This window comes from Anser brachyrhynchus (assembly GCF_964034855.1).
Source record: "Anser brachyrhynchus genome assembly, chromosome: 11".
Classification (NCBI taxonomy): domain Eukaryota; kingdom Metazoa; phylum Chordata; class Aves; order Anseriformes; family Anatidae; genus Anser; species Anser brachyrhynchus.
Genome location: NC_137706.1, coordinates 10,789,627 through 10,813,153, shown reverse-complemented (window position 1 = coordinate 10,813,153; position 23,527 = coordinate 10,789,627). Strand labels below are relative to the sequence as shown.

Here is a 23,527-nt window from a genome sequence, read left to right as displayed (position 1 = left end):
AGTGGAGGAGATGGCCCCAGCCTCCACTTGCACCCCAGAGGCTTCAAATCTCATGCCCAGCTAGGAGATGTACCAGGAGCACTCAACGCACTGGGGAAGGTGGAGATGAAGCCAATGCACCTTGACCAGCTACGCATGACCCAAAAAAAGCCAAGCACATGCTGCTTCTACAAATCTGGGCGGTGTGAACAACGGTGTTGGCTTTGGATGGAAGGAAATGCGGGCATGCACATGGGGACACTGCCTGTTCTTGGGGTGCTCACCCTCCCTGGCAGGGAGGTATCACAAGACTCAACACAATGGTGCAACGGGACGGCAGGTTGAAGAGGAGGGTCTGCTAACCAGGTGGAAAATGGGAGGAAGCGCTGCATGAGAAAACTGGGTGAGGAACAGCTGGAGAGCAGCAAAAATGAATGGTTGAGAAACATCTGTGAGCATCCTTCAAAAGTACAAGCCCCTGCAGGACACCTGTCAAATGCAGCAGTGCCAGAGCTACTGACTTCCACCTGGAGTTAAGGGAAGATTTAATGCAGCTGTGCCAGCAGCCCCCCTGTGCTGAAGAGCCCTGAGGAATCATGTATTTTTACTAGTATTAAAACTTCTGACTATGAAAATGGTCTCAAATAAGGGTATCATGGATGGAGGAATATTACACATGCAGCTGGACTCTGCTTTAACTTTGGAGGAACAGCTCCACAGACTTGCTCCACAGGGTAAAAGAAAAATGCTGGTTTTTTGATACGAAGGATGCTGTGGAGTAGCTGCCGGGGCTCACACGTTAGAAAGATTTTAATCACGACTGAGTCGTAACTGAACACAACCCATCATCCGAATTCAGGATCCTGAGATGACCAGGTCTTAGGACACCAGTGCAAGGCGGAAAACCCATCACTTGCCTCCACTCCACTCAAAAGCTGCCCTCGTCCTTCAACCGATCATTTTTTTCTTAGGTGGTGAATACAGATCCCCCTTCTAGTTCTTGCTGTGCTCTGCCCTGTTCACAAGCTCATTGCAATGCATCTTCTCTTCCTATAAGGCTATATAAGCACTGTAGCTGGGACATCTCTTGGTCTTTCTCATAACCCACATGCCCAGAACACAGTAAAAGAGACTCTTTTTTTTTTTCTTTGAAAGCAAAAAACTATCAGAAATGTGAGCAGGGATCTTTCTTCAAGCTGCAAAGCATCCCTATACTGATGTCAATGGGACACAGCTTGTGTGGGAGGCAATGCTGAGCATTTCTCCCATCTGCAGTGTCTGTTAAGTTCTCCACCCCGTACAAATGCTGCTGCTTGGTGCTGAGACATGAGATTTGCTCCATTTTACCCTTTCATCTCCCAGTGTCGCACCTGGGAGAGCTTTCTCCAGCTGCAAAGAAGCTTCTGCGCCCCAGAGCAACGTTACTCTGATGGCAACCTCATCACGTGGGCTCCTGAGCTGAGGCACAGCCACCTGAATCCTATTAGCAAAAACCCCTGAGCTCTCAAAGATCCCCAGCACCTCGTGTATTGCCCTCCCTGCCTACGGGGTGGTCAGCAGCGAGCGGATGCTGCGGTGACGACGTACACGTGGGCTTTCAGCAAAGCCCTCTTCTCTCCCAGCTGCCACGAGTGGAAAATTTCCTGGCGGCTCGGATGTGCGTTTGCTCACAGCACAAGGGCTTGCGCCTCCGCTGCTGGCTTTGCTGCGTCAGCCGAGCACTTGTCTGGGCTAAAATGAGGAAGGCCATACCACTTTCTGGTCTATTTAATGTGTCTGCTAAGACTGGTGTTTGCTCCAAAAGCCCCTGAGCAGAGGGCTTGCAAAACAGTGTCCAGGGTGGCATGGTTCAAACCCAGGTCTCCTTTTTCCCCAAACAATTGTGGATGCAGAAGGGTGGGGAGAAGCATCATGGGCTGAAAGTGGTGTAAAGCTCCACAAGCTTCCCCCTCATCCTAGGGCAGTGTTTGCGGTCTGTGTCTATCCTATGTCTACCATGGTCTCACTGAGGAGCGCATTGCTGTAGTGGCTCATGTTGGGATAGAGAGGTGAGGGAGGGGTGGGGACATTAGGAGCTGCTAGGTCCCCAGATTCATCCTGGGCTGTCCCAGCCATCAGGGTGCAGCTGGCCTCACATCCAGAGCCTTTTGGTGGATGCCTCGCCCTCCCCACAGCCTGCGGGATTTACCCACCATAGCCAACGCAACGCCTTCATGGCACGGTGCCTAAACGCATCCCGAGCAGAAATCGTGGATGGAAGGGAAGAGTCAAAGAAAGCTGAAGTCAGAGAAGCACAGAAACAAAAACACTAAAGAAAAACAAGATGTGAGGGCAAAAGCTGCTTTTCACGGAGCTGCATGCAGGGGCGAGGGCAGCCCTCGGGGGAGCCCGGCAGATGCGACCGCTCCTGCTCCTGGGTGGGAACCAGCTGGTCCGAGAGAGGCGCCTGCACGGGGACAAGACGGGAACGTCACGGACAATGGCCGGTGGCACGGGACTGGAATGAGCGGCGGTCACACACAATGGAGGGACGCGGCTGGCACAGAGCACCGTGCAGTTAATACATACCGGGATTGAACTGCGGGTTATGCTCATAAATCTAACTGCAATTAGTACGGGTTTCTGGATTAGAGAGGACATGAAAAGGAAAGCAGAAGGTTAGAGTGCACATGCCATCGCCCTCCAAAAGAACCATTTTTTGTTCATTTTTGTCTTTTTTTTTAACCGGGACGAGTGAGGCAGCTCTCTGCTGCATCTGCGCCAGCGCACGGCCGAGCCCCAAGCTTGGCAAAATGACTCTGGGAATTGCTTGGGCTTAGTCCCAGAAGCAGCACCTGTGGTCAGAAGTGCCTCGAGGGCAACAGCGGGCAGCTCGGCCCCGTAGCACAAACCCAGGCCGAGTCTGTCCTGATCCCACAGCCAAAAAGCCAAACGTAGCGTGTGTCGGCAGCCCGCTGGTGTGCCGGGGCGAGACGGACCCAGACCCCGCTGTCGCTCACCCCAGAAGCATGGAAGCTCGATGAGATGGTTCAGGAAGGAGCCTTGGGGGAGCTCGGTTTGGGTTTGGATAGCATTATTGAGCTTGTCTGCACCAAAAAGAGGACAAAGCAAGGCCGTGGTTATGGGTTGCTTCGGTCCAGGTCTCCCTGGTGTTTGTGCATGAGGTGACAGCAAGGTGGTTGTAAGCAGAGGGCAACCAAAGGCTTGATTCAACTTAGGACCCAATTGTTCAAGTGAGCAAAATAAAGCCTGAAATGTAACCAGGAGCCTCTGAGCTCAAGCGACTACATCTCCACGGTGCCTTCTCTCAGGCTTCTGGCAGACTTATCCCATCGCCTTTGCTGAACTCTTGTTTTTGTAAAACTCCCTGAAAACCCGGGGAGCTGCCATAGGGCTGGACACAGGTCCTGTGCTGCCTGGGGTGGGATGGTTTGGCAGGTGCAAGGGGGCAGGGAGGCTGGAATAAGCAGGGGGAGGTACGGCAGGGTTGCTTTGGGTGAGAGGAGAGGACAGGAGAGAAGAGAGCATCAGAGCCAGAGGGAGGTCTGACTTTCCCTGCAGCAAGACAGAAATCCTCCGGGGCTGTGACGGACACACCATGGGAACACCCGATCTCCTCCTGGCTGCAAATTCCCTTGGAGCAGGGAAGGGGACACGAGTCTGTGAGCAGCAGGGACGGGCGCAGCATCTCACCATCGACCTGCGGATCAGGGACAGGCGGCTCTTGGCTTTGTTCTCAGCGAACTCCAGGCTGTTGATGTCCTTGAGGCGAGCCTTGTATTTGTTCATCTGCTCGATGACAATTAGTTCTACGCAGCTGGGGGGTAAAGAAAAGACAAAATTGGTGTCGGAATGGATTTTATCTGAGCTGCCCCTCCCTGGCACAAAGATCTGCCTTGCTTGAGAGCTCCAGCGTGCAAGGATGGAAAAACCCAAGGAAATTCCCTAAAAAGGGTGGTAAAGGACTTCAGATGGACCAAGGAACTTGGACTAGGGGAATTAAAGACCCCCAAGGGTTAAAGCAGAGAAACTCCTGCCCTGGGAAGGGAGGGATGGGACAAGGAAAGGAAGATGCAAACCTGTGAAAGGAAGGTTGCTTCTGAGCTGCAAATGCACGCAGACTTGTTTGCATGCAGCTGAGACAGTAACACAGCAACACAAGCTCATTTAGCTGTCTGAGCTGACTTTTTAATGCTGTTGGGATTGTGTTTGTGGAAAAACTTTCCGTGTAATAAAATTACAGGATGTGCTATAGCTGAAGTCTACAAGAGAAAGTACAATGAAATCCCTTGCTGGGACAAGTTTAGGAGATTTATTCAAACTCACTCAGAGGTAGGCAAGGGAGTCTAACAGGAATGTTTTTGGTATTTAAGGCCAAAAAGGGTCCCACCAGGTGGGTCTCCAAGCATGTTCTGCTCTTCAACAATTTAATACACTTACTGGAGGCAAAAAACCTCTTTAAGTAGCCCAGCCCTTCGCTGGATGGTTTCCCACTACAGTTCATCTCAGATGTCTCCATTATCCATTTTTAAATCTATTTAGTGAGCCAGACTGAATTTGTGCAAGTGCTTCACTTTTTGTAAAACCTTTGCAATTATGTCAAATATTTTAAAGAAATCTAAGTACACAGTATTGCTGCCTACCAAAAAACCTCATCTTCTCCTCAAAAAACAAAACACAACCACAAACAAACAAAAAAATCCCAGCAAATTAAGTAAGAATAAAGACTTAGTTGTCTAAATAAGATTAACCACATCAGCACAAACTCCACTTATTCCTGCTAAGATCTGCTGGGCATGAAGGGTGCAGAGAGCATGTTTTAAAATCCTGGAGAGCGAGTTGATCTGCTCTGGTGGATCCTCCCTTACTTAATAATCCCCATTAACCACCGCTTGGCTGTTGAGAAAACATTAAATACTTCCTTAAGATGCAGTTAATATGCAAAGCTGTACAGTGTTTGTCATTTCCAGGCTAAAGCTCTCTATTTTTGAGCCATCTGACGGTACTAAAGGTTATTGAGTCGTAAGTGGTGACGTGGCTGCAGTCACAGAGCAGGAGCTGGACCATCCCGCCCAGCGCCACATCCTTACGTGGTTGTTTTACTGATGTCCTGAACGCTCTGCAGCGGGTCCGTCGTATCGGGGCAGCGGAGGATGCAGGGAGCGAAGACGATGGCCAAAGCATTAGCTGACATTCGGTTGGTCTCTTCCTGGAGGGCAATCCTAAAAAAAAAATAAAAAAATACAAGGATTACTGGAGAAGCCAGGGATGAAGGCAGCTCCTTCGCCTCTGCCACTGGCAACGAGGAGTTGCAGCCTCCCCACTGGTCCCGTGTACCTGACGAGGTGGAAGATGAGGCGCTCCAAGGTGCTCAGATGGGTGCGGGAGAGCTGGTCGATGACCGAGTAGACTCCCCGCACCGTCTCCTTCCTCTCCTGCAGGCCTGCAGAGAACACACCAGCCTTGTCACAGGCACTGCTGGAATCCTCACTGCAGCCCCTGCCACCAGTAAGACATCTCCAAGCCATGGGGGCTGCAGCAAGGGCTCTCCTCCCTCTCATTCCTCTCTCAGCAGGCTCTCTCTGCCCTCCTTGCACTTGGCACACTCTCAGACACACTGATTTCTTTTTTTTTTTTTTTTTGAAAGGGTTGTTTGTTACAGCTGGGAGCTGGAAAGTATACTGTACTGCTAAAAATGATGTTTCTACTTCTTTCTCCTGTTTAAAATGGTACATTCTTCATGCTTACTATCACCATTTAAAAGACAGACCTGGAGAGCAGGTTGAAATCTGCTGAACTCTGATGGAAATGGATGCTACCAAACACAGGGCTGAACTGCCTGTGGCTTTGAGTAAAAATAAAACAAAACAAAACCTTACAGCAAAAAACAGACTTTGAAACGGGACAAATAAGACTGGGGCAAATCAGATGCTTTGGGACTGAAGAGCAAGCAAAGAGTTAGGCACATAAAGCAGCTGACATTTCCCTTAGGAAATGATGATCTGGAGATGATCCGTCCTTTAAAGATCATCTTATCCAATGCCTCACCATGGGCACGGACACCTCCCACAAGACCAGGTTGCCCAAAGCCCCATGCAACTTGGCCTTGAACACTTCCAGGGATGGGGGGGGGCTCCACAACTTCTTTGAGGGTGGTGAGACCTGGGAAGATGTTGCCCAGAGTGAAAAAATTCTTCCTTATACCCAGTCTAAATCTACCCTCTTTCAGTGGCAAAGGATGCTCCTTACCCATCGCCCGCAGAAACTCCTCGTACAGCTCAAAGGTCATGAGAGGGTTGGGCAAGTCTCGGAGCCACTGCTTGAAGACACTTGCAATGACGTGGATGTTGTAGTCATCTAAATTCACATTATCAATGTCTGTTCATTGGGGTTCAGCAGTGCATTGAGAAGAAGGCATAAAAACAAGAGATAATGATCAATATTAAACTGTAAGTGAAGCCAGTGTGTGGATAAGCTATACCTCTATGACAGAAAACATCCATGTGCCACCACACTGCATTCAGCAGCAGGAAATCTGGCATCTTATTTCAGCTTTACACATTAAGACTAGAGGAAAACACATTTTCCAGAGCAAGGAACCTTGGGTGGGATCAGGATTTCTTTTCTTGCTGGCACCATTTCTAAGACGGAGCTTTCCCTCAACTATATTTTTTTTTCTGCGTTGCACCCAAAAAGAACAAGCCAGTGACTCAAAAACATATTTTGGTTTGAGCACTTGGTTGGAGACGTGAAAGCAATGCTTGCTTACACCAAACCTTGCCGTGGCAGAGATTTTTCTTCTGTCTTTTTTCCCTTTTACCTGTATCAAGTCCTTGCCGCAACTCCTTGATCTTGTTGGTGGACCCTGATTTTCTGTAAATGCCCTCTGTGTACAGCCCATGCATTTCTATGTAGTTGATCAGCTTCTCCACCAGCACTGGCACAGCTCGCTCCTCACTGGTCAGCCGGGAGAGCTCCACACCGAACTGCCGAGACGAGAGCTCGGGATCATACTGATGGGGAAGAGAAAAACGCAAAAGGGCCTAAATGCCTTCCAGAAAGCAATGTGTCAATGTTCAGGCTGTTTCAACTGATCCAGGTTACCTGCAAGTCACAAGCCAAGGACGACAGGACACCCCTGGACCTTAACCTCAACCTGATGTTTTGCTATTACCAGCAGCCCCATAAATGTGCATAGTCCCAGCTTGCAACACAAAATCAGACTCTGGGCATGCACCTGAAGTCATAAACATTTGGGTTTTCTTTGTTTAACCACCACACCGTGGTTGCAGTGTTTTTAGCCAAATGCAGCTGGGCATGGTCCTCTTACCTCCTGCTCCTCCAGCACCATCTCCAGGAATGACTTCACTGCCCAAAGATGATGCACAAAGCAGACCTAACAAAATTTTGACACAAATACCCAGTCCCGGCAAAGGCAATGTGACACAGCACGCACTGCAATGCAGTGATGGGCAAGATGACCCTGAAACAGGTCACAGCTCCTCTTACAACCACTCCTACACCTTTGCTTTTCCCATTCAATGTTGTCCTTTCATCAAAGAAAACATTATCAACCTCATGAGATGATGTGAGGAAGATGACCATGGTATGCTCTGCCGCAAAAACGCCCCAGGAAGCAGGTGGGGAACATCTAGTCCCAGCTACCAGCTGAAATTCATGGTCTGCTCTTCTACCAGCCCACTTGGCTGCTGAAACCACCATCAGATGTAATGCCACAAATGCTGCAGCCTACTTCACTCCAGTGGGAAGTCAAGTTAATTTAGAGACATGGACAAAGCAAGGGCAAAAGCAGTTCCACGTCCACCAAGAGAGATGAGCTCAGCATTTGCTCAAGCTCACCACTGTAAATCTGGAGAAACAGATCTACTCCGGGAGAAGGTTAGAAAGCAGTTACAAAATCAGCCATTGCCGGAAAACAAAAGACATCCTTCTTAAAGCATAATACACAGCTTGTGGCACTCTGTTGCTGAAAACAACCCAAAAAAAGTTAATCCACCAAGCACAGACAAGCCAGAGCCTTCCTACAGGAGGACCTCAAACTGCCCGAACGGAGACACTGTAAATTTATTTCCTCATGGACTGCACAAAAACTTTGTTGCGCAGAAAAACAAACAAACAAACAAAAAAACAGGAAATGAGAAGGTTCCAAACATCTCTGAGCAACCATTTAGAGCTGCAATTATTTTTAGGTTTCATTTTTCATGGAGAGGAACGAAAAAGGACTGAAAGATCAACTTAGGCAAAACACATCAGTATCTCTTTCACAACATTTAAATAAGAAACTCACTTCAAGTAGTGCTATTTTCCTGCAAAATTCCCCTATTGTCCTGCAAAAATTTCATGGCCTCAGCTCCCTTCCTGCTCCATTTCTGGGTGGGTGTCATGGAACCATGGCCAAGGTGATGGGCTCGGACTGCAGACCCAAGAGCATGAGGACCAGCCTGTGAAATAGTGGCATCTAGCAAAGCCTAAAGGTCTCCTCCCTGTAAACAGGAGGCTCGGTTGTTCAGATCTCAAATCACAGATGCAAAAGGTCTAAAAACATGCAAGGCAACGTCTTTGAAAAAATCAGTGATCTCATTAAACTTCACAGATTTGTAGAACAAAACCTCAGAGAACCCATTCCCAACTCTTACAAAGGTGGACTGCCAGAAAGAGAGAAATTGCAGAAGAAATATTGTATCAAAGCAAATATATTCATATATACATACTTATATATACATATATATATATTTTTTTTTTTCAGATTATTCCTTGGGAAAAATGTAATCATAAGGCTTTATGGAGGCTGTACACCTGAGAAGCCTCTTAGGGTCTGATAAAGCTTTGCACACATTATTATCCTGCCTGCATTATTATTTTGGGGGCATATGCAGCACAAAATAAACTATTCAAAACAAAAAAAGAAAGCTTGATGACTCATTGTTAGCTGGGGCGACCTGCTGCATTCATTCACTGTCAAACATATCCTTGAATGCGGTAAACAATACTTAATTCACCTCTAATGAGCAGAGTAAGTGCTTCAGCACCATCCACCCACCCTTCTCCTCTCGCTGTCCCCATCCTCAGCTGCAGTGCCACGGCTGTTTGGGGACTGCGTGGGGAGCCCTATCAGGGAGCAGCAGGGTGAAGAACAACCTGTATTTTTGCCTTTTGTACTGGGAACAAAGGCTTCAGCCTTGCAAAACTAGGGCTGGGGGTGCTGCAGCGGGTTATGCTTCTGGCTGTGGATTGCAAGAACCCCACCGGCCACAGGGGAGCATCCTGACCTTCTAAGAATAAACATAAAACCATGGCAGCCAAAACTGCAGCACCACAGAACAAAAAAAATTGCGCACCATGAAATGCGCTGGACATTGAGAGTTCTCTGTGTAGCACCGACTCTGTTCAAAAACATTATCTTTTTATACCAACCACATTTTGAAGTACTCGAAAGCTATAAAATGAGGCAGCTTTCAATTATTCAGCACGGTTACAAGCCAAGAACATCACTGCAAGAGGTGCTGCATGACTGGGCAGATGTCTATCTTGATGCATCTCTGTATTACTACTGAAATACAAGCAGTCACAGAAGCAGTGGCTGGAGAAACCTCCAGGGAGCTCCAGCCCAACCTTCTCTCGATGAAGGGTTATTGCCAGCATTGTACCAAGTTCTGTGCTCGTAAGTGTTTGTTAAAAAAGGCTAAAAAAGATTGGGATGACAGTCAGAGAGGTATTTAATGAGAGAAAAGGAATGAGAGAAACTTACCTTTTTGGAGCACTTGGTCGTGGTTTTAAGACAGCACTTCTTGTGACAAGCATATTTACATACTGCAACGAAGAAAAAATAGTTTTTAATAATTCAAAACTTCAGACCTCTGCACAAATGTGAATTAAGTAGCTCTTCTTAGAATTTGTGCATGTCAAAAGCATGTTGAATTTGCATTCTTCAGGGGCCAAGTCTATATTAGATTGACTCAAAAAAAAAAAAGAAAAAGAAGCCTTTAATTTTAAAGGCCCTATATTTAAGTTCCTGAAACGTTAAAAAAACGACTTGACAGATCAACTCAGAAAATAGCCCATGAGTCACTCTGAGCTATCAGACATGCATATAACTCATAGGTTGGAAAGAGCACCTAATTTGTATTCTTCCTGCACTGGATACCAGCCTGAAACACCACAGGGCTGATATTTTCAACCTAATAAGAGAATCATTGAAAAAATTAAAATTAAAAAAAAATGTCTCAACCTTGCCTGTTCCTCCTCCACTTTCCTGGGCTCCCCAAAAGTTCAAGTACCCAGAGGTCAAATGGTCTAAGTCCAATGAACTTGTGATGGTCATGAGACTCACAGCATCCATCCCACAGGCTGAAGCCATGGGGTACGTTTGCCATACCTGCCACAGACTCTCTTTACCATCCCTTCTGAAAGCACAACTTAAACGTGGTTTCAACAGTTTGAAGACTTGGGTTAATATCCGTAATGCAAAGCTCCCACGCACAGAACTAACCATAATGTAGGTTCTGGAAGGAATGCCAGTATGAACTTACCAGTGGACTTCAGAAATCCTTAAGGTTTGTCTCAAAAGCTATTCTAATGTGAAAAATCCCAAATATTTGAGAGTGGGGTTACAGGAAACAGTAGCAAACACCTTTCAGAGCCCAGAACCCCAAGACTGTAACAGAAACTCATGAAAAAAAGCCAAATGGAGCATGCTTACATTTACAAACAGAAGCCCTGTCCATTATCCAGATCAAGGAAGAACAATATTCACAGTAGGTGGGGATGCTGTACTGGGTCGCCTTAAAAATGTGCCCATTGTGCTCTTCCACCTGCGATGAAAAAGATTCAGTGGTGAGAAAAAGAGCTGGATGCAGAGTCTGCTGCAAAACAGGGAGCCCGACATGGCCTGCTCTCCAGTGTGGGCTTTTACATAGAACCAGCCTGCTATTTGTGTTTCCTTTTTGGACCAATAACCCTGTGGACAGCTCAGACAGAAATCCTGCCTGCATAGGAAACAAACCTTCCTGTAAGCAGGTTAGAAAACAGCTGCATTTGACTGTGGTTGACAGGTCATCCTCTCCATGTTGAAAGGCACTTCTGTGCATCCACTGCCCCTTTTTGCTCTGCATCTTTCCCAGTGCTATTATATCCTTTAGGACAAAAACCTCTATCAGAGATGTAAGATACGTGCTAAGTTTACGAAGTAACCCAGAGCAACACTTTCTGCTTCATTCCCAGTTCTTCTATAATAATTCCTGACATTATATTTACTGTCTTGACTGATGTGGGACATGTTTCCAGAGAACAACCTATAGCAGTCCTTGATATGAACAGAAATGCTGATTTACAGGCTCTTGTTTTTGCCTACAGCCATTCGCAAGCAAACTAAATTCACCTTGTCCATCTTTCTAGCACATCTTTTCAAGACTGCATGTGCACTGGGGTGGGATGTTCAGATCTCACCATAGGATATGTCATGAGCACGTCTCTTATCACTTGTAATTCTGGCCAAAAGGACATTAATTCTTTAATGCACAGGCCCAGAGTGCTCAACTCACCACATCCGCTTCTTTTTTCCTTCTCTTTTTTCGTTCCGTTTTTGGCACCTGGTGTTAAAAAGAGAGTCAAGCGTATTTATGGGCAATTCCCACAAGTAAAGCCTGCAAAGGTCCCATATCTAACTTTTTCTACCTCTTTCCAGCCCCATCCTCCAGTGCACCTGCGGCCCCATGAAATCCACTCCAAGAAATGCTCCTACTGCAACCAGCCGCCCGGTGTTCAGAAATCCCCTGGCCAACTGTCTCCGTCTCCATCTCAGAGCTGGGATTAGCTGCTGCTCTGGCTCCAAGTCCAGCACCTGTGACCTAAAGCTCTCTGATCTCAGGCAAGACACTCAAGGGCACAGCACTGCAGCCGGAGCTGATGCTCAGCCTGCTCAGAAGAAATCCTGTGCAGAGAGCCTGGGGAGGACTTGCAGCAGAAGAGCTGGAGAACGGGATATTTGCTTTCCCTGTTCCACAAGAAACACCATCTCCCAAGCCCAGCCTGAGACCCAGGGGTGGTCCCTGCAGACAGCAGGGAGAAGAAAGCAAGGAGCTCAGGTTTGTAACAGACAGTGCGAGCTCCGACTGCTTGACCAACTGCACCTAGACCCTGAGGACAGTCACTACCATGTAGCCTGCTCCTGCCACCAGACCAAGAGCGATGCATGTGGTCACTTGGGAAAAGCTCAAGAGACTAGGAAAGCACAACATCTCATAGAAAAACAAGACGATGCTTTCACACATCCCTCAAAGACGGGAGCTGCCTTTCCAACCATCCACAGATGGTTGCAGATTTGCCCTGGAGACAAAGTTCACGTATTGGCAGTGGCCAAGACCCAGCTCAACCCAGATGTGAGCTCAGGCTTGCTGAGCTCAGTGAAACACAACCAATGACTCACTCCTCTTGTGCTGGCTTATGTTGTCCACCCCAGCTTACAAAAGGAGAGAAGACAACAGACTTCAAGGTGTCTGCACAGAGCACAGCCCCACAGAAAGAGAGCTCAAAATCTTCAAGGACCTTGAGAAAATGCTGGCTACCTTCACTGCGGTGTAGTCCAGGGGTTTGTACTCTATCATATATTCGTCCAGGAAGACTTTGAAGGTATTGACCCAGACTTTCACTGGAGACTCACTCCAGTCCCTCTGTTCAAGCCTCATGGTCTTCTCAAGGATCTGCTCGAATAAGGCGTACAGGTCCTTATAGCGGATGCTTTTCCCATCATCCATCTTTTATAGAAACAGAAGCAAAAAGAAAAAGGATTTTTATACACATTAGACTGCCTCTTCTGCTCCAGACAATTATTTTAGTTTGACTGGCTTCCAACTGCTTGGGGAAAATACAATTATGATTAAAAGACAGAAAAAAAATATTTAATGGAGAGTTTTTCGTGACCTTTGTCAGGGTGGCTTCTCAGCGCACAGAGCATACGGACAGAAATCTAGGCAGCTGCTGTAAGCCAAAAAAAATGACAGATCAAATATTACCACAGAGGGAACTTTTCACGCAATCTGGACAATGAAATGGCTTGGCTCAGCAATCACTGCTAGGATTCGGAGCAGCAGAAGAGCAGAGCACCACATTCCTCAGATGTTCACAACTCACAACTTTAACCCACAGGTTTCCAGACAAGTTGGGTGTCAAACAGGAGTTTATTGACTTACTGTCATCTCCCTTTGACTGAGAGCAAGCTGTACGGAAGGGACTAGAAATCTCTTCTCAAAGTATACTGAGAGCTGGCTAATGAAGAAGCATTAGTCCAAGTTTACAGCTTTGTGGGACTGAATACAAAGGAAAAGCATCTTCCCTTTGGGATAAGGAGACCAGGAATAAGGCTCAGCAACATCTCTACCACCAGGACTCACAGCATCTCATTTCTCCTGGAGGTGGAAGTTCCCACCTGCTGTCCAGGCACTTACCGCTAACGCTGAGGAGTAAAAGCTGAAGATGTTTTGTCGGAATTCCTTCAGCGCTTTCTTGAACACTACATCCACCAGCGTGTCCTTCTTGCTGTCCTCATTATCCAGCTCATTCATCTGGGAAGAAACCAAAGGGTGTTATGCACCGATGTGACTGTGCTGTGGCAGAGCACTGCATTAGGTGGAGCACTACTAAATGAGCAGCTGCTCCACCACGGGCAGGTGATGTTAATAACTATGTGTGTCTACAAGGCAGTTTCTCCTGCACGCAAACTTAGCACGTAAAAACATGAATGCTTCCCTGGAGCCTTCAGCTTCCGCCCTCTTGGGTCACCCATTTCTGATGCCACCAGGGGCTGCTCAAAGCAGTGGAAGTACCAAAGCTACTGCGCTCCCATAAAACGACCGTGCTGTGCGTGCACAATGCACCCATCTTCTCTCCCAAGCCTGCCCTGGTGCACACTGTGCACTCTTCGCAGTTTTGGGAGTGCAACTAAAGCTCTCCCCTAGGTGGATTATAAGTTTCACCTTGCTGCCTTCAAGATAATACTGTTTTGTTGTCTCCATCCGCTCCCTGATGATGTAGCTGGAGCGGCAATGACAGGCATTACCTTTTTCAGGAGAAACTCATCCATGCTCTTCAGGTCGCTAGCACTGGTTATGATCTGCAGGGAGTCATTCTGCCATTGCACGGGCTCCAGAGCCACGTTGCTGATTTTGACGCTGCGCTTGCGTTTCACTTTGGGAGAGGGCTCCTTGTTCTCCTTAAATTCCCTCCGGTAGATTCCTGACAGCTCAGGACTCCGCGGGGGTGTCAGATGGTGAGGACCCAACTCTACGGGTGGTAATTAATAAAGAAGAAAACGAACAAAATGCAGATTAGTTAACTTGCTCTCTGCCTGACCAAAAATGCTGTAGCAATGTTTGTTTGGTATTTCATTTCACTGAAGCTCTGCAATATGTTTTGCTTTTCAGCATCTCCTGAATTAGGTGAGATGAAGCTGTAAGCAATAAAAATGCTTTTCTCCATGCTCCATGCATGGCATGAAAGAGAAGTAGGGTTTGTTCTCAGGTAATAATAAAATTCTGTGGCTCCAGATGAATTCTCAATAAGTAAAAAATCTAGGGTCATCTCCCAGAGCTGCACTGGCAGCAAGACGGGAAGGTAGCACAACGGAAAAATAGTCCTGTCACTAAAATAAGGGGACAGGCTTCAGAATAAACCTGCAGAGGAGAAAAGTACTGTGCAGTGCTTATAGGAAGATTAAATGTCACTTCTCCATTGGTTACTTCCTCTATCAAGAGGGGAAACATCTGTTGGTGTCCAGACAGCTGCCTGGAGGATTAGCTCCACAGTGGAAGATGGAAGGTGCTGGTGACAGCACACAGCTGGCTTCAGGGGGTCATGTAGAAGAGTTTGTCCTCTGTCCTTGTCCCCCCTGCCTCCCAGAACAAAGTGACAATCCCTACCTGTAAAATTTCATAGAAATTTTGAAAGAAATAGTATTTGTTTGGTTTGCCGCATACTATCTTTTCTGAATGTTTTCTGAATTCCTTCAGACCCATTTTGTGCCATAGAATCTAACTTCCTTGCTGCTGTTTCGTGTTCGTGTCACCCATGAAGGCAAGAGAAGTGAACCAGCTCGTCATTTCTATTTGTGCAGTTTTCCAACTCGTTCTCCTACACCATCCTCAGCTAGACCATACAATCATACATGATATTCTAATTTACAGGTATCCTAACCCTACAGATAAATGAACTTATCAGTTCTGCATCTTAACCCAAGCCACCATACACGGGGCTACACTTAAAGGTAGTGCAAAGCCAGGCTTAAAACAGCTACACATTTTATCTCTGCCATGACAGCAAATGCAATTTCTCTGCCCCTTACAACACATGTGATCCTGCTGCGTGCTCGCCCAGCACTCACCTTCACCAAGCTGCAAGCCAGAAATCACCTCTCTGTTGGGTGCTTCTTGCTCCGCGTACAGCTCCAGCAGCTCAGACTGTGTAGCAAGCTTCTCCCGAGGGGTCTTCTTCTCCCCCTGCTTTCCCTTCACCCAAAATCTCATCTTGGCTCGTTGAGGCCTGGAAATAATTTGTGGAAAGAACTGCCTTAACTGGGAAAGTGTCCTTCAAGCCAAAACCACCTAAAGTCTCCCAGACCTTCATGTCCTTTTAGGAGGAGCTAAATGTGTACAACTGCTTACAGGAAAACCAGGCTATTTGTCCCCAGGAAATGCAGGAAACTCCAAGTTTCATGTATGCTGTTGGGTGGTTTGGGATGGGATGCCTGGCATATGGCTTCAAAACTTTGTTGTGACATGAACTTTATCGCCCCTTCTAACTGGGTGTGTTCGTGGTCACATATGAAGAGATGTGACGAGTAACTCATTCTGATTTTGGCTGGTTGAGCCAAAACCACCAAGCTGGGGACTAGTGCAGCTCAGCAGTGTGAAGGAAATCAAAAAGGGCTCGGGGTGGACTCGTCCCCCAGCTCCAGCCACGTTCCATACCTCCCGTCTGGGGCCAGGGTCTTCTGCGCGGCCGCCAGCTTCCCGATCTCCCCCTGAGACATGGTTTTATGGAGTTTTGTTTGGCCTTCCCCAGAGGTGAACCGCTGCACCGTCTGTAACAATTCAAGGATGAATCATTCAAAAATGAGACAGTTCTTGGAATTCCAGAACTCTTTAAGCAAAAATTAGACATTTCACCTGTTACAAATGAAATCTTTATTTCTATCTGCCTACGGGTAAAAATCTATGTCCCTGTCGAGCTAGCTGCAGCTCCTGCAACTACAGAAATATTTTAATGGCTTCTAAAACAGAAGGACATTTCTCTTACTCCAATTCTATCTCGAGGTCCAACCTTCTTCCTCCTTTAGCAACAAATGCTGGAAGTCGGTGTGCACTGAGCCATAGGCCCTCATCACCAAGCACACAGAACTGCTCAGCCACCTTGCTCTGGGCAGCCCGGCTCTCTGGCCAAGAAGAGCCCCGTTAGCCGCAATCGTTAGCCACACTTAAGTGATTTGTGGTGTTCCCCACTTCAACCTTGTGCCTGCCATCAGCCTCTCTTGGAGACTTTGCAGAAGGAAAAAAAATAAATCTTTGTGCCAAGGACACATTAAAATGTACCCTTACGAAATAAGAGATTAAGCAGCTTTAATACAAAGGCTCTTTGCCTTTGTCACCTCTTTAAATGCCCCCAGCTCATTTTTAAGGGTGACAGGAATTTGCAATAATCAGATGTTAACAGGGTTCCATGAATAATAATATCTACTAAGTTCTAAAAATGTGGGTTTAAATTATTCTGCATTATACAATGATAAGTTTTGCACCATTTCTATTATCTTGCACTCGGTAGGAAACAAGGCAAGCGATGGTGCTTTCCTCCTCTCCCCAGAGGCCGCAGAGGCCACAGCCATGATGCTGTATTTTAATGACTGGCAGTTTCTATCCAAAAAGCATGTCCCAAGCGGCAGCAAAAATGGAGATGTTACCTTAGTCCCTCTCTTGTCACACGCTCACAAAGCCTCCACCACTGTGTTATATGAGCAATGTTTTTTATCTTGGGAAATATTACTAAAATCTCTCTTTGTTTACTCAGCATGGAGGAGGAAGCCATCCAAAGGCAGCCTGGCAGCGTGCAGCCCAGAAATATTCTTGCCATATATATATATATATATATATTAATACATTTTGGCTCTTGAAGGAGAGCCTTTCAGCACAATGAAAGCAGGGAGTCAGGCTGTATGAAATGATTTGGGAGATCTCTTCTTCAGCTTTCCCTTCACATAGATGTTTCAGCTGAATGCACCGTGCTTTTAAGCATTTCCTTTTCACCAATAAAAACATTTCACATAAAATTCAATAAATTATGGGCTGCAGGGCAGTCACATTTACCACACTTACTCTCCCATTCTTTATTTTTCACCCCTGTACTAACCTCCCTGCCAGCCAGAAGATGGCAGCACACAAGGCAAAACTGCCACTGCAAAAGAAAAAGCTGCTTTCATCATAGGGTTTTTTGTTCCTGTTGTTCTTACATTTAGGTGATGATTACATATAAATTGTGGAGACTTGCAAGGGAAAAAAGGACCTCAAAACCCATGAAGGTGATTTCCATCCAGTGACCCTATTAAAATATTTGTCCCCATGATATAACATCTGTAATGCACTTTTTAGACAAAACTGAAGGTTTTTTTTTTCTTATTATTATTAATCAAAACATGATACAAATCCTGTTCTTCATCAAGGGGATATATCCGTGAGCCAAGGACCAAAGTTAAAATGACTTGGGGTAATTAAATAACTAAGGAATAACTGGATGCCAAATAATACAAGCAATGAAGTACTTGAATATAGAGGCGTAATGGACATTGTGATTGCTCTGTGCAGGCGATTCGGCGTGTTTTCCTGGAATTGCCTTGGCTTTTCTGAAAGATAAGGGGATGCATTTCAGGGCAGAGAGGGGAAAAAGACTCTGTGAAATTCTGTTGAAAAGTGCTTTTTGTAAAGCAAAACGCAGCAGGGACATCACTGCCCACTGGATGTTAACGGATAGGGTCTGAAAACAGTCCTCATCTTTACCAGCGTGGAATAAAACTGTGGAGAAGAAATGCTCCCTAACATCAGAGCATATGACAGGATGCAAGTGGCGTACAGCCTTGTCGTTAAGATTAAAGATAAGGCTTTGGACTTACTTTCATCCCATGTAGACGCCTCAGAGACTGCATGCCTCTCTCTGAAGGCAGGCTTTGTGGGGAGATGAGACTTCCTACCAGACCTCACCTCCCCATCACCCTCTGGCCATTACCACTACAATCTCTCCCTGCTCTGCCCCTATTTTTGATCTATTATAGATCAGTGTTTCTTCTGCTACCACTGCAAATTCTCCACGCTTTGAAAGAAGGACTGAAGGCATTTTTGGCAGGAGACCCTTCTGTTTGAGGGACTCCTCCAAGAAGTTGTGAAGGGCAAGGTCCTCAGCTGGATGGGAAACTTTCTCAGCTCCCAAGACAAGCCCTCTTCCATGCAGGGAACACCACAAAGCACCATGTGCGTGCAAACCGCGATATCCAGGGGGTCCGTACTCATCCCATAGAGCAAAAGGGGACCATTTTTTTTTTTTTTTAACTCTGAAAGAACAACCTCTATTTTGCTTGCCCATGCTAGAAAGAGGCCAAGCGAGATGACTTGTCCCAGCAGGCAGCAGTGCTACGTGCTGTGTTGAAGGGCTTCCTAAAGTGCAACGCTCCCTCTGAACAGCTGAGGACAAGAGCTCTTCTTCCATGGCTGGCTCTTCAGGGATGCTTGGGATCAGCTGGTGACAAATGACAGAGATACTCAGACTGCTGTTTGTCAATTCATGGCTTTAGTACGGACGTTGGAGCAAAATATATCACTGCTTCAATATCCAGGGCCCTCTCTAAGAGGCTCTGCTGAAGGGAAATATATGCGGAAGGTATTTCTGGTGTGGTTTCTTTAACCAAGGCTTTCTTTCTATCTGCTGGAGGGAAGTTCTCCAGGCGTAGGTGCAAAACACAAGTGGTATTAATATGCACTGACCACAGCCAGAAGCTATTCCTCCCACTTGTACTTGTCTCACGGCAAGGCAGGTATATCCTTGGCCAAAAAACTCAAGCAACCTTTGAAGGCTTGGTCTCGTCAGGAAGCCCTTTATCCTTAAAGACACCTTGGCTCTTTGCAGATAACTGTACCTTAAGCAGCCAGCTTGTATACTGGTGCACCTTGGACTTCAGCTCTGGCTGAAGATGCTCTGGGCTACCCTGCACTTAGGTCAGGAGCATCAGTCTCTGGTGGCCCCACACGTACCAGCTGGTGACACTCAACCATTGACTTAGTGGTCGTGAAACCAATGGGTAAAACAGCCGGGTTCGCACCAGCGAGGAGTCTCATCACATGCTTAACTTCACAAAGTCACACTTGATCTTTGTTGTGTATCCAGCAGCCCTCGGCCATTGGGCAGCACATCAAAAGAGGCTTTTTGGAAAGTTGTAGCTGGGGGCAGGAACCCTATGAATAAACTATTCACTAGGAGGGCAACCAGCCTGCGCGTGACAACTGCCTGGTGCGTCTTCATGTGAGCATCACAAGACATGAGGGATATGGCTACACACACATTCACCTACTTGAACCCAAACCAACATGCACCAGTACTGCCCTATTATAGGCTGCTTCATCATTTGCAACACCCGAGCAGGCTCTGCTAATAAATATGAATAAGCAGCTGGATTTTGCTGCTTTAAAGAGCTCTGCCCTACGGGTGTGGCGATCCTGACACAAAGAAGCCACAAGCCAAAGAGCTGGTCCCAAACCTGCAATACAGAATACAGACGGAAACACTGTACATGTGGTCAAGACATACAGACATACGATACCACTGGGCACACAACTTTACGAGCAACGTTTGCTAGAAAGCAGAACTCAACCGCACAAGGGGTTGCGTCAAGGCGAAACCGCTGGCTAAGCCTGACCACCAGTTAGAGCTAGTGATGGAGCGCAGAGAAGAGGGATACAGGAGGAGAGACGATACAGTTGGCACCTACTACTACTTGCATGCAGTGAGAGCTGTTAAACAAAGTGAGCAGAGGCCCAGGAGCATCTCTAATGAGTGGGATGAGCCAGGTCCCTCCCAAGGATGGAGTTTCCCAAGCGTTAGCCCAGCACCTTTTGCGTCTCAGCAGAGATTGCCAGTGGAAAAGACTTCTACGGCTAAAAGACTAGGGCTTTGTAACAGGGTAGCCTCCAGGAACACAGCATGGCAAAGCCCAGGACTCTTGCCACGCTTTTGAGCTGCTCCTTCCAGCATTTGCAGGGACCAGGTCCATGTGCCATTAGACCAGGAAGCGAGACTGCGGCAGAAGGAAGTCCAGATGAAAATGCTGGCATTTAGCATCAACCAAGGAAAAGTTTGTTGCCTTCTTGCCAAGGCTCCCTCGGGCTCCTGGCTGCACGCACCGAGCATTTACAGAGGGACACTCCGGGCAAGCGCGGCTTTCCTACAGGTCCGCAGGTGGATTTGGACCTACACCTCCATATTTGGCTTCCTGTTCCTCCCTATCTATCTTTTTTCCCATCTTAATGGAGAGTCTTTGGTTCTTTAGTGTAAGGAAGTTGAACATTTTCTTTCTCATTGTGTCTTCAAATGCGTGCCTCAAGTGAATGTAAAGGTGCAGGATAGGAGGCACTGCATTTTCATGTGCAAGTTTATTTAAGCTGACTTCTCGTCAAATAGGGGACAAAAAATAAAAGCTGGTCCTGATATTACTCCTCTGTAAAATTCTCCCTTTCCTGTTATAAAAACAGGGAGATGAACTAAAGCACAGCCAAGTGAGTTCAGTTCAAAGAGCCACGTCTTTCAACCATGTTTCTGCCAGACAGCACTTGAAGTATTCCTGGCTCAAAACCCTTGAAAATTTATCATGAGTAACCTTAAAAATTCAGGGAATTTGTGAAACTCTGCCCCTTCCCAGTGAGGAAAAACGTGTTGTTTATAATAAAAACTGCTAACAGAAAAGTCATGAAAAGCCCTCCTTAGCCATCTGACTTTCTTGCAAAGGCAGATTTTAGGATCACACGAGATATTTGCTAGATCTGTGGCAATGTGAGCACTTATGGCACGAGACACTGCCTTGGGTTTATCCGCACATCTACGTGGACACCTCTGCCACCTCCTGCTGCAGAAAAACTGCGAGAGAGGTGGAAGTCACTGTCCTCTTCCACTCCTGAAACCTCTCAGTTCATGGTTTTCTGAACACAGCTTATCCAGGCTGCCATCTCTCCTGAACAAAACCACTAACATGCTTTTTCTCTTTTTTTTTAAAATCACGCTATGTTTTATTGCCCAATTTACAGGTTTTTGTTTCTCAAAGACAATATCTGCCAGTATTACTCCAATAATTGAGGACTGAATAATCATCAGATACCCTAGGTAAGGATACCAAATCAAAAGTTATAGGAGGTGCAAGGTTCATATTGTTTTCTTTGTTCTCTGTTACTTTTTTGTCCAGTGTTTGCCTTGATCTTTTCTATGCATTTCTGTAGATAATTTTGCTAGAGCCAAAGGATCCTAGTGGGACTTTGTAATGGAGGTAATCCTAGTTAAAAATCCTAGATAAAAAAACAAACAAGGTAGCTGTGCAGTGAGTTGCAATGCTACATAAAACCTATGGAAACCATGGAAGCTACTCTCAAATCATGCCAGCAAACATCCCCATGGCTGACAGAAATTCAAATAATTTCCCTTTCTGTTTTGTACTCATTTCTGCTGTGTTCTCTGAGTTTACCCATCTACAACATCCGTGTGAGTGGGAGAAGAAGCGGTGTAGGATCCGTGCAGCTAAGGTTAGCAAAGAAATGCTCCCGCAGATCTGCTTGCTCCCTTTTTTTTTCCAGCCCCAACAAGTTGGAAAATTACCATTTCGGAGTCACTGTAACAGGCCTGCCCGAGCCGGGCTGCAGGCCCTGTCTCAGGATGAGGAGGTTGGTCAGAGGAGAGAAGGAACTCAAAATTGCCATCGTAATCATCTTCCTCCGTATCCCCCTCCCCATCAGCAAAAGTACCTCTAGTCAAGAAATCGGAGCGCGTCCGCGCCATGCGGGCTTTCTTTTTATGGGTCGGTCTGGGAACCTGCTTGACCAAATGATAAAACATAACAACAACAAAAAAAAGGTTTTAAAAATAAAAGGAGATTCTATAAAAGGAGATTCTACCAGTGTTTGGCATCACAGCGTAGCTCAAGTACAGCCTTACAACATCGCTGAGTAACACTGCACTCCACAGAGGACACACACTATTACATGTAGTGCAAAAACAACCAGGAAAACAAAAGCCAAGACAGCACGGAGAAAATGGGACAATAATGGATGTTACTAAAATGGACATTAAAGCAAACAAGACAAGACTGCGTACTACAGTGTTTGCCATCAGGACTGCAAGATCCTTTTCATCCAGAGCAATTCTGTGCTGCTACCCATTAATGCTATGGGGGCTTTTTTCAAGAGAAGGTGTGAAAGTTGCCTTAGTGTGACATCCCCCCCATCCCCAAGAACCCTGTGCAACCCTTGTGCTTTGTACTTCTCCAAAGCACTTGAGGGAAAGCTGGCAGAATAAAGGTTTGGGATTTTTTTTCCCCTTTTCAATTAAAAGAGAAAATAAGAAAGCTGCAACTTACCTCCCCTCTGCCAGACCCAGGCATCTTAAATGGCTTCCTAGTTAGCTCACCCTTGGGAAGGCATTGATGACTTGCTTCCCTGCTGAAAGGCAACAAAACAGAGATGTTTCATTTTCTCTAAAAGCTTTCCCACTGCGCCAGCCCAGCTCTCAGCAACGCAGAAGTATGCAGCCCAAGCAATCAAGAACAAATCACTGTTTGAGGTCACAGGTTTTCAGAACTGCTTCAAATTCTTCAGGATTTGACTTAATACCAAAGGACAAGAAGATATGAATTTCTTTTTGCCAGAGCTGCACTCTACCCTTCATGGTGGTTACTGATGGTATCTTTCCAGTTCTGTACTCTGAAATGTGATTGCTCTGTTGCAGCATTAAAATTTTTTAAGTTCCGAGCAAACTAAAGATGAGGATTTTTGATATATTTTTCCTTTTCCTCTTGCTTGTTCTGTGCATGAACAAGCCAGGAAAAGAAACTGAAAGGAGCGTGGGGAGAAGACTGTTCTCAAATACTCACTTTCAAAGCAATTCTCCAGGACCTCCTGCAGATTTCAACTAAACTGGCTCAGAAGGAGAGCATCCTCACTTTGCATCTAACACAGCATTCAAAAACATTCCCATTTAACTTGCTCTTTGCTCAGCTCACTCTTTCTGCCATCATTTCTGAACAAAACTCTACCATGCCCATGAGTGAGGGCTCCATAAAGCCCTTCACTGCCTTCCTGCTCATGGGATGCTGCTGGCTCTATTGGGGACAAAGGAGTATTTTTATCGACTGTTAAAGACTGCTAAACCCATTATATGTGTAACTTTTTATGCAAGTGATACAGTGGCAAAGTGCATCCACATCCTAAACTCCCTTTGGACAGTTGCTGCTTTTTCTCAGCAA

At 46.4% G+C, this 23,527-nt stretch overlaps 1 protein-coding gene across 16 annotated transcripts in view; it reads right to left on the bottom strand.

Annotated features, from left to right (window-relative positions):
- MYO9A (myosin IXA) overlaps nt 1-23,527 on the bottom strand; it is a 187,948-nt gene that overhangs the window by 3,506 nt on the left and 160,915 nt on the right. For 5 of the 16 annotated variants that reach the window (XM_080607332.1, XM_080607345.1, XM_080607340.1 and 2 more), the window contains 16 exons: nt 22,643-22,724; nt 21,886-22,101; nt 15,960-16,072; nt 15,374-15,531; nt 14,054-14,277; nt 13,443-13,559; nt 12,564-12,752; nt 11,541-11,588; nt 10,700-10,811; nt 9,749-9,810; nt 6,800-6,992; nt 6,229-6,357; nt 5,317-5,422; nt 5,070-5,201; nt 3,673-3,796; nt 2,548-2,601 (listed from right to left, as the gene is read on the bottom strand). In XM_080607332.1, coding sequence (XP_080463458.1) covers nt 2,548-2,601; nt 3,673-3,796; nt 5,070-5,201; nt 5,317-5,422; nt 6,229-6,357; nt 6,800-6,992; nt 9,749-9,810; nt 10,700-10,811; nt 11,541-11,588; nt 12,564-12,752; nt 13,443-13,559; nt 14,054-14,277; nt 15,374-15,531; nt 15,960-16,072; nt 21,886-22,101; nt 22,643-22,724 — 2,059 coding nt within the window. The remainder of the gene's footprint in view (nt 1-2,547; nt 2,602-3,672; nt 3,797-5,069; nt 5,202-5,316; nt 5,423-6,228; nt 6,358-6,799; nt 6,993-9,748; nt 9,811-10,699; nt 10,812-11,540; nt 11,589-12,563; nt 12,753-13,442; nt 13,560-14,053; nt 14,278-15,373; nt 15,532-15,959; nt 16,073-21,885; nt 22,102-22,642; nt 22,725-23,527) is intronic. The other 11 variants (XM_080607335.1, XM_080607343.1, XM_080607333.1 and 8 more) reach the window with 7 other exon arrangements.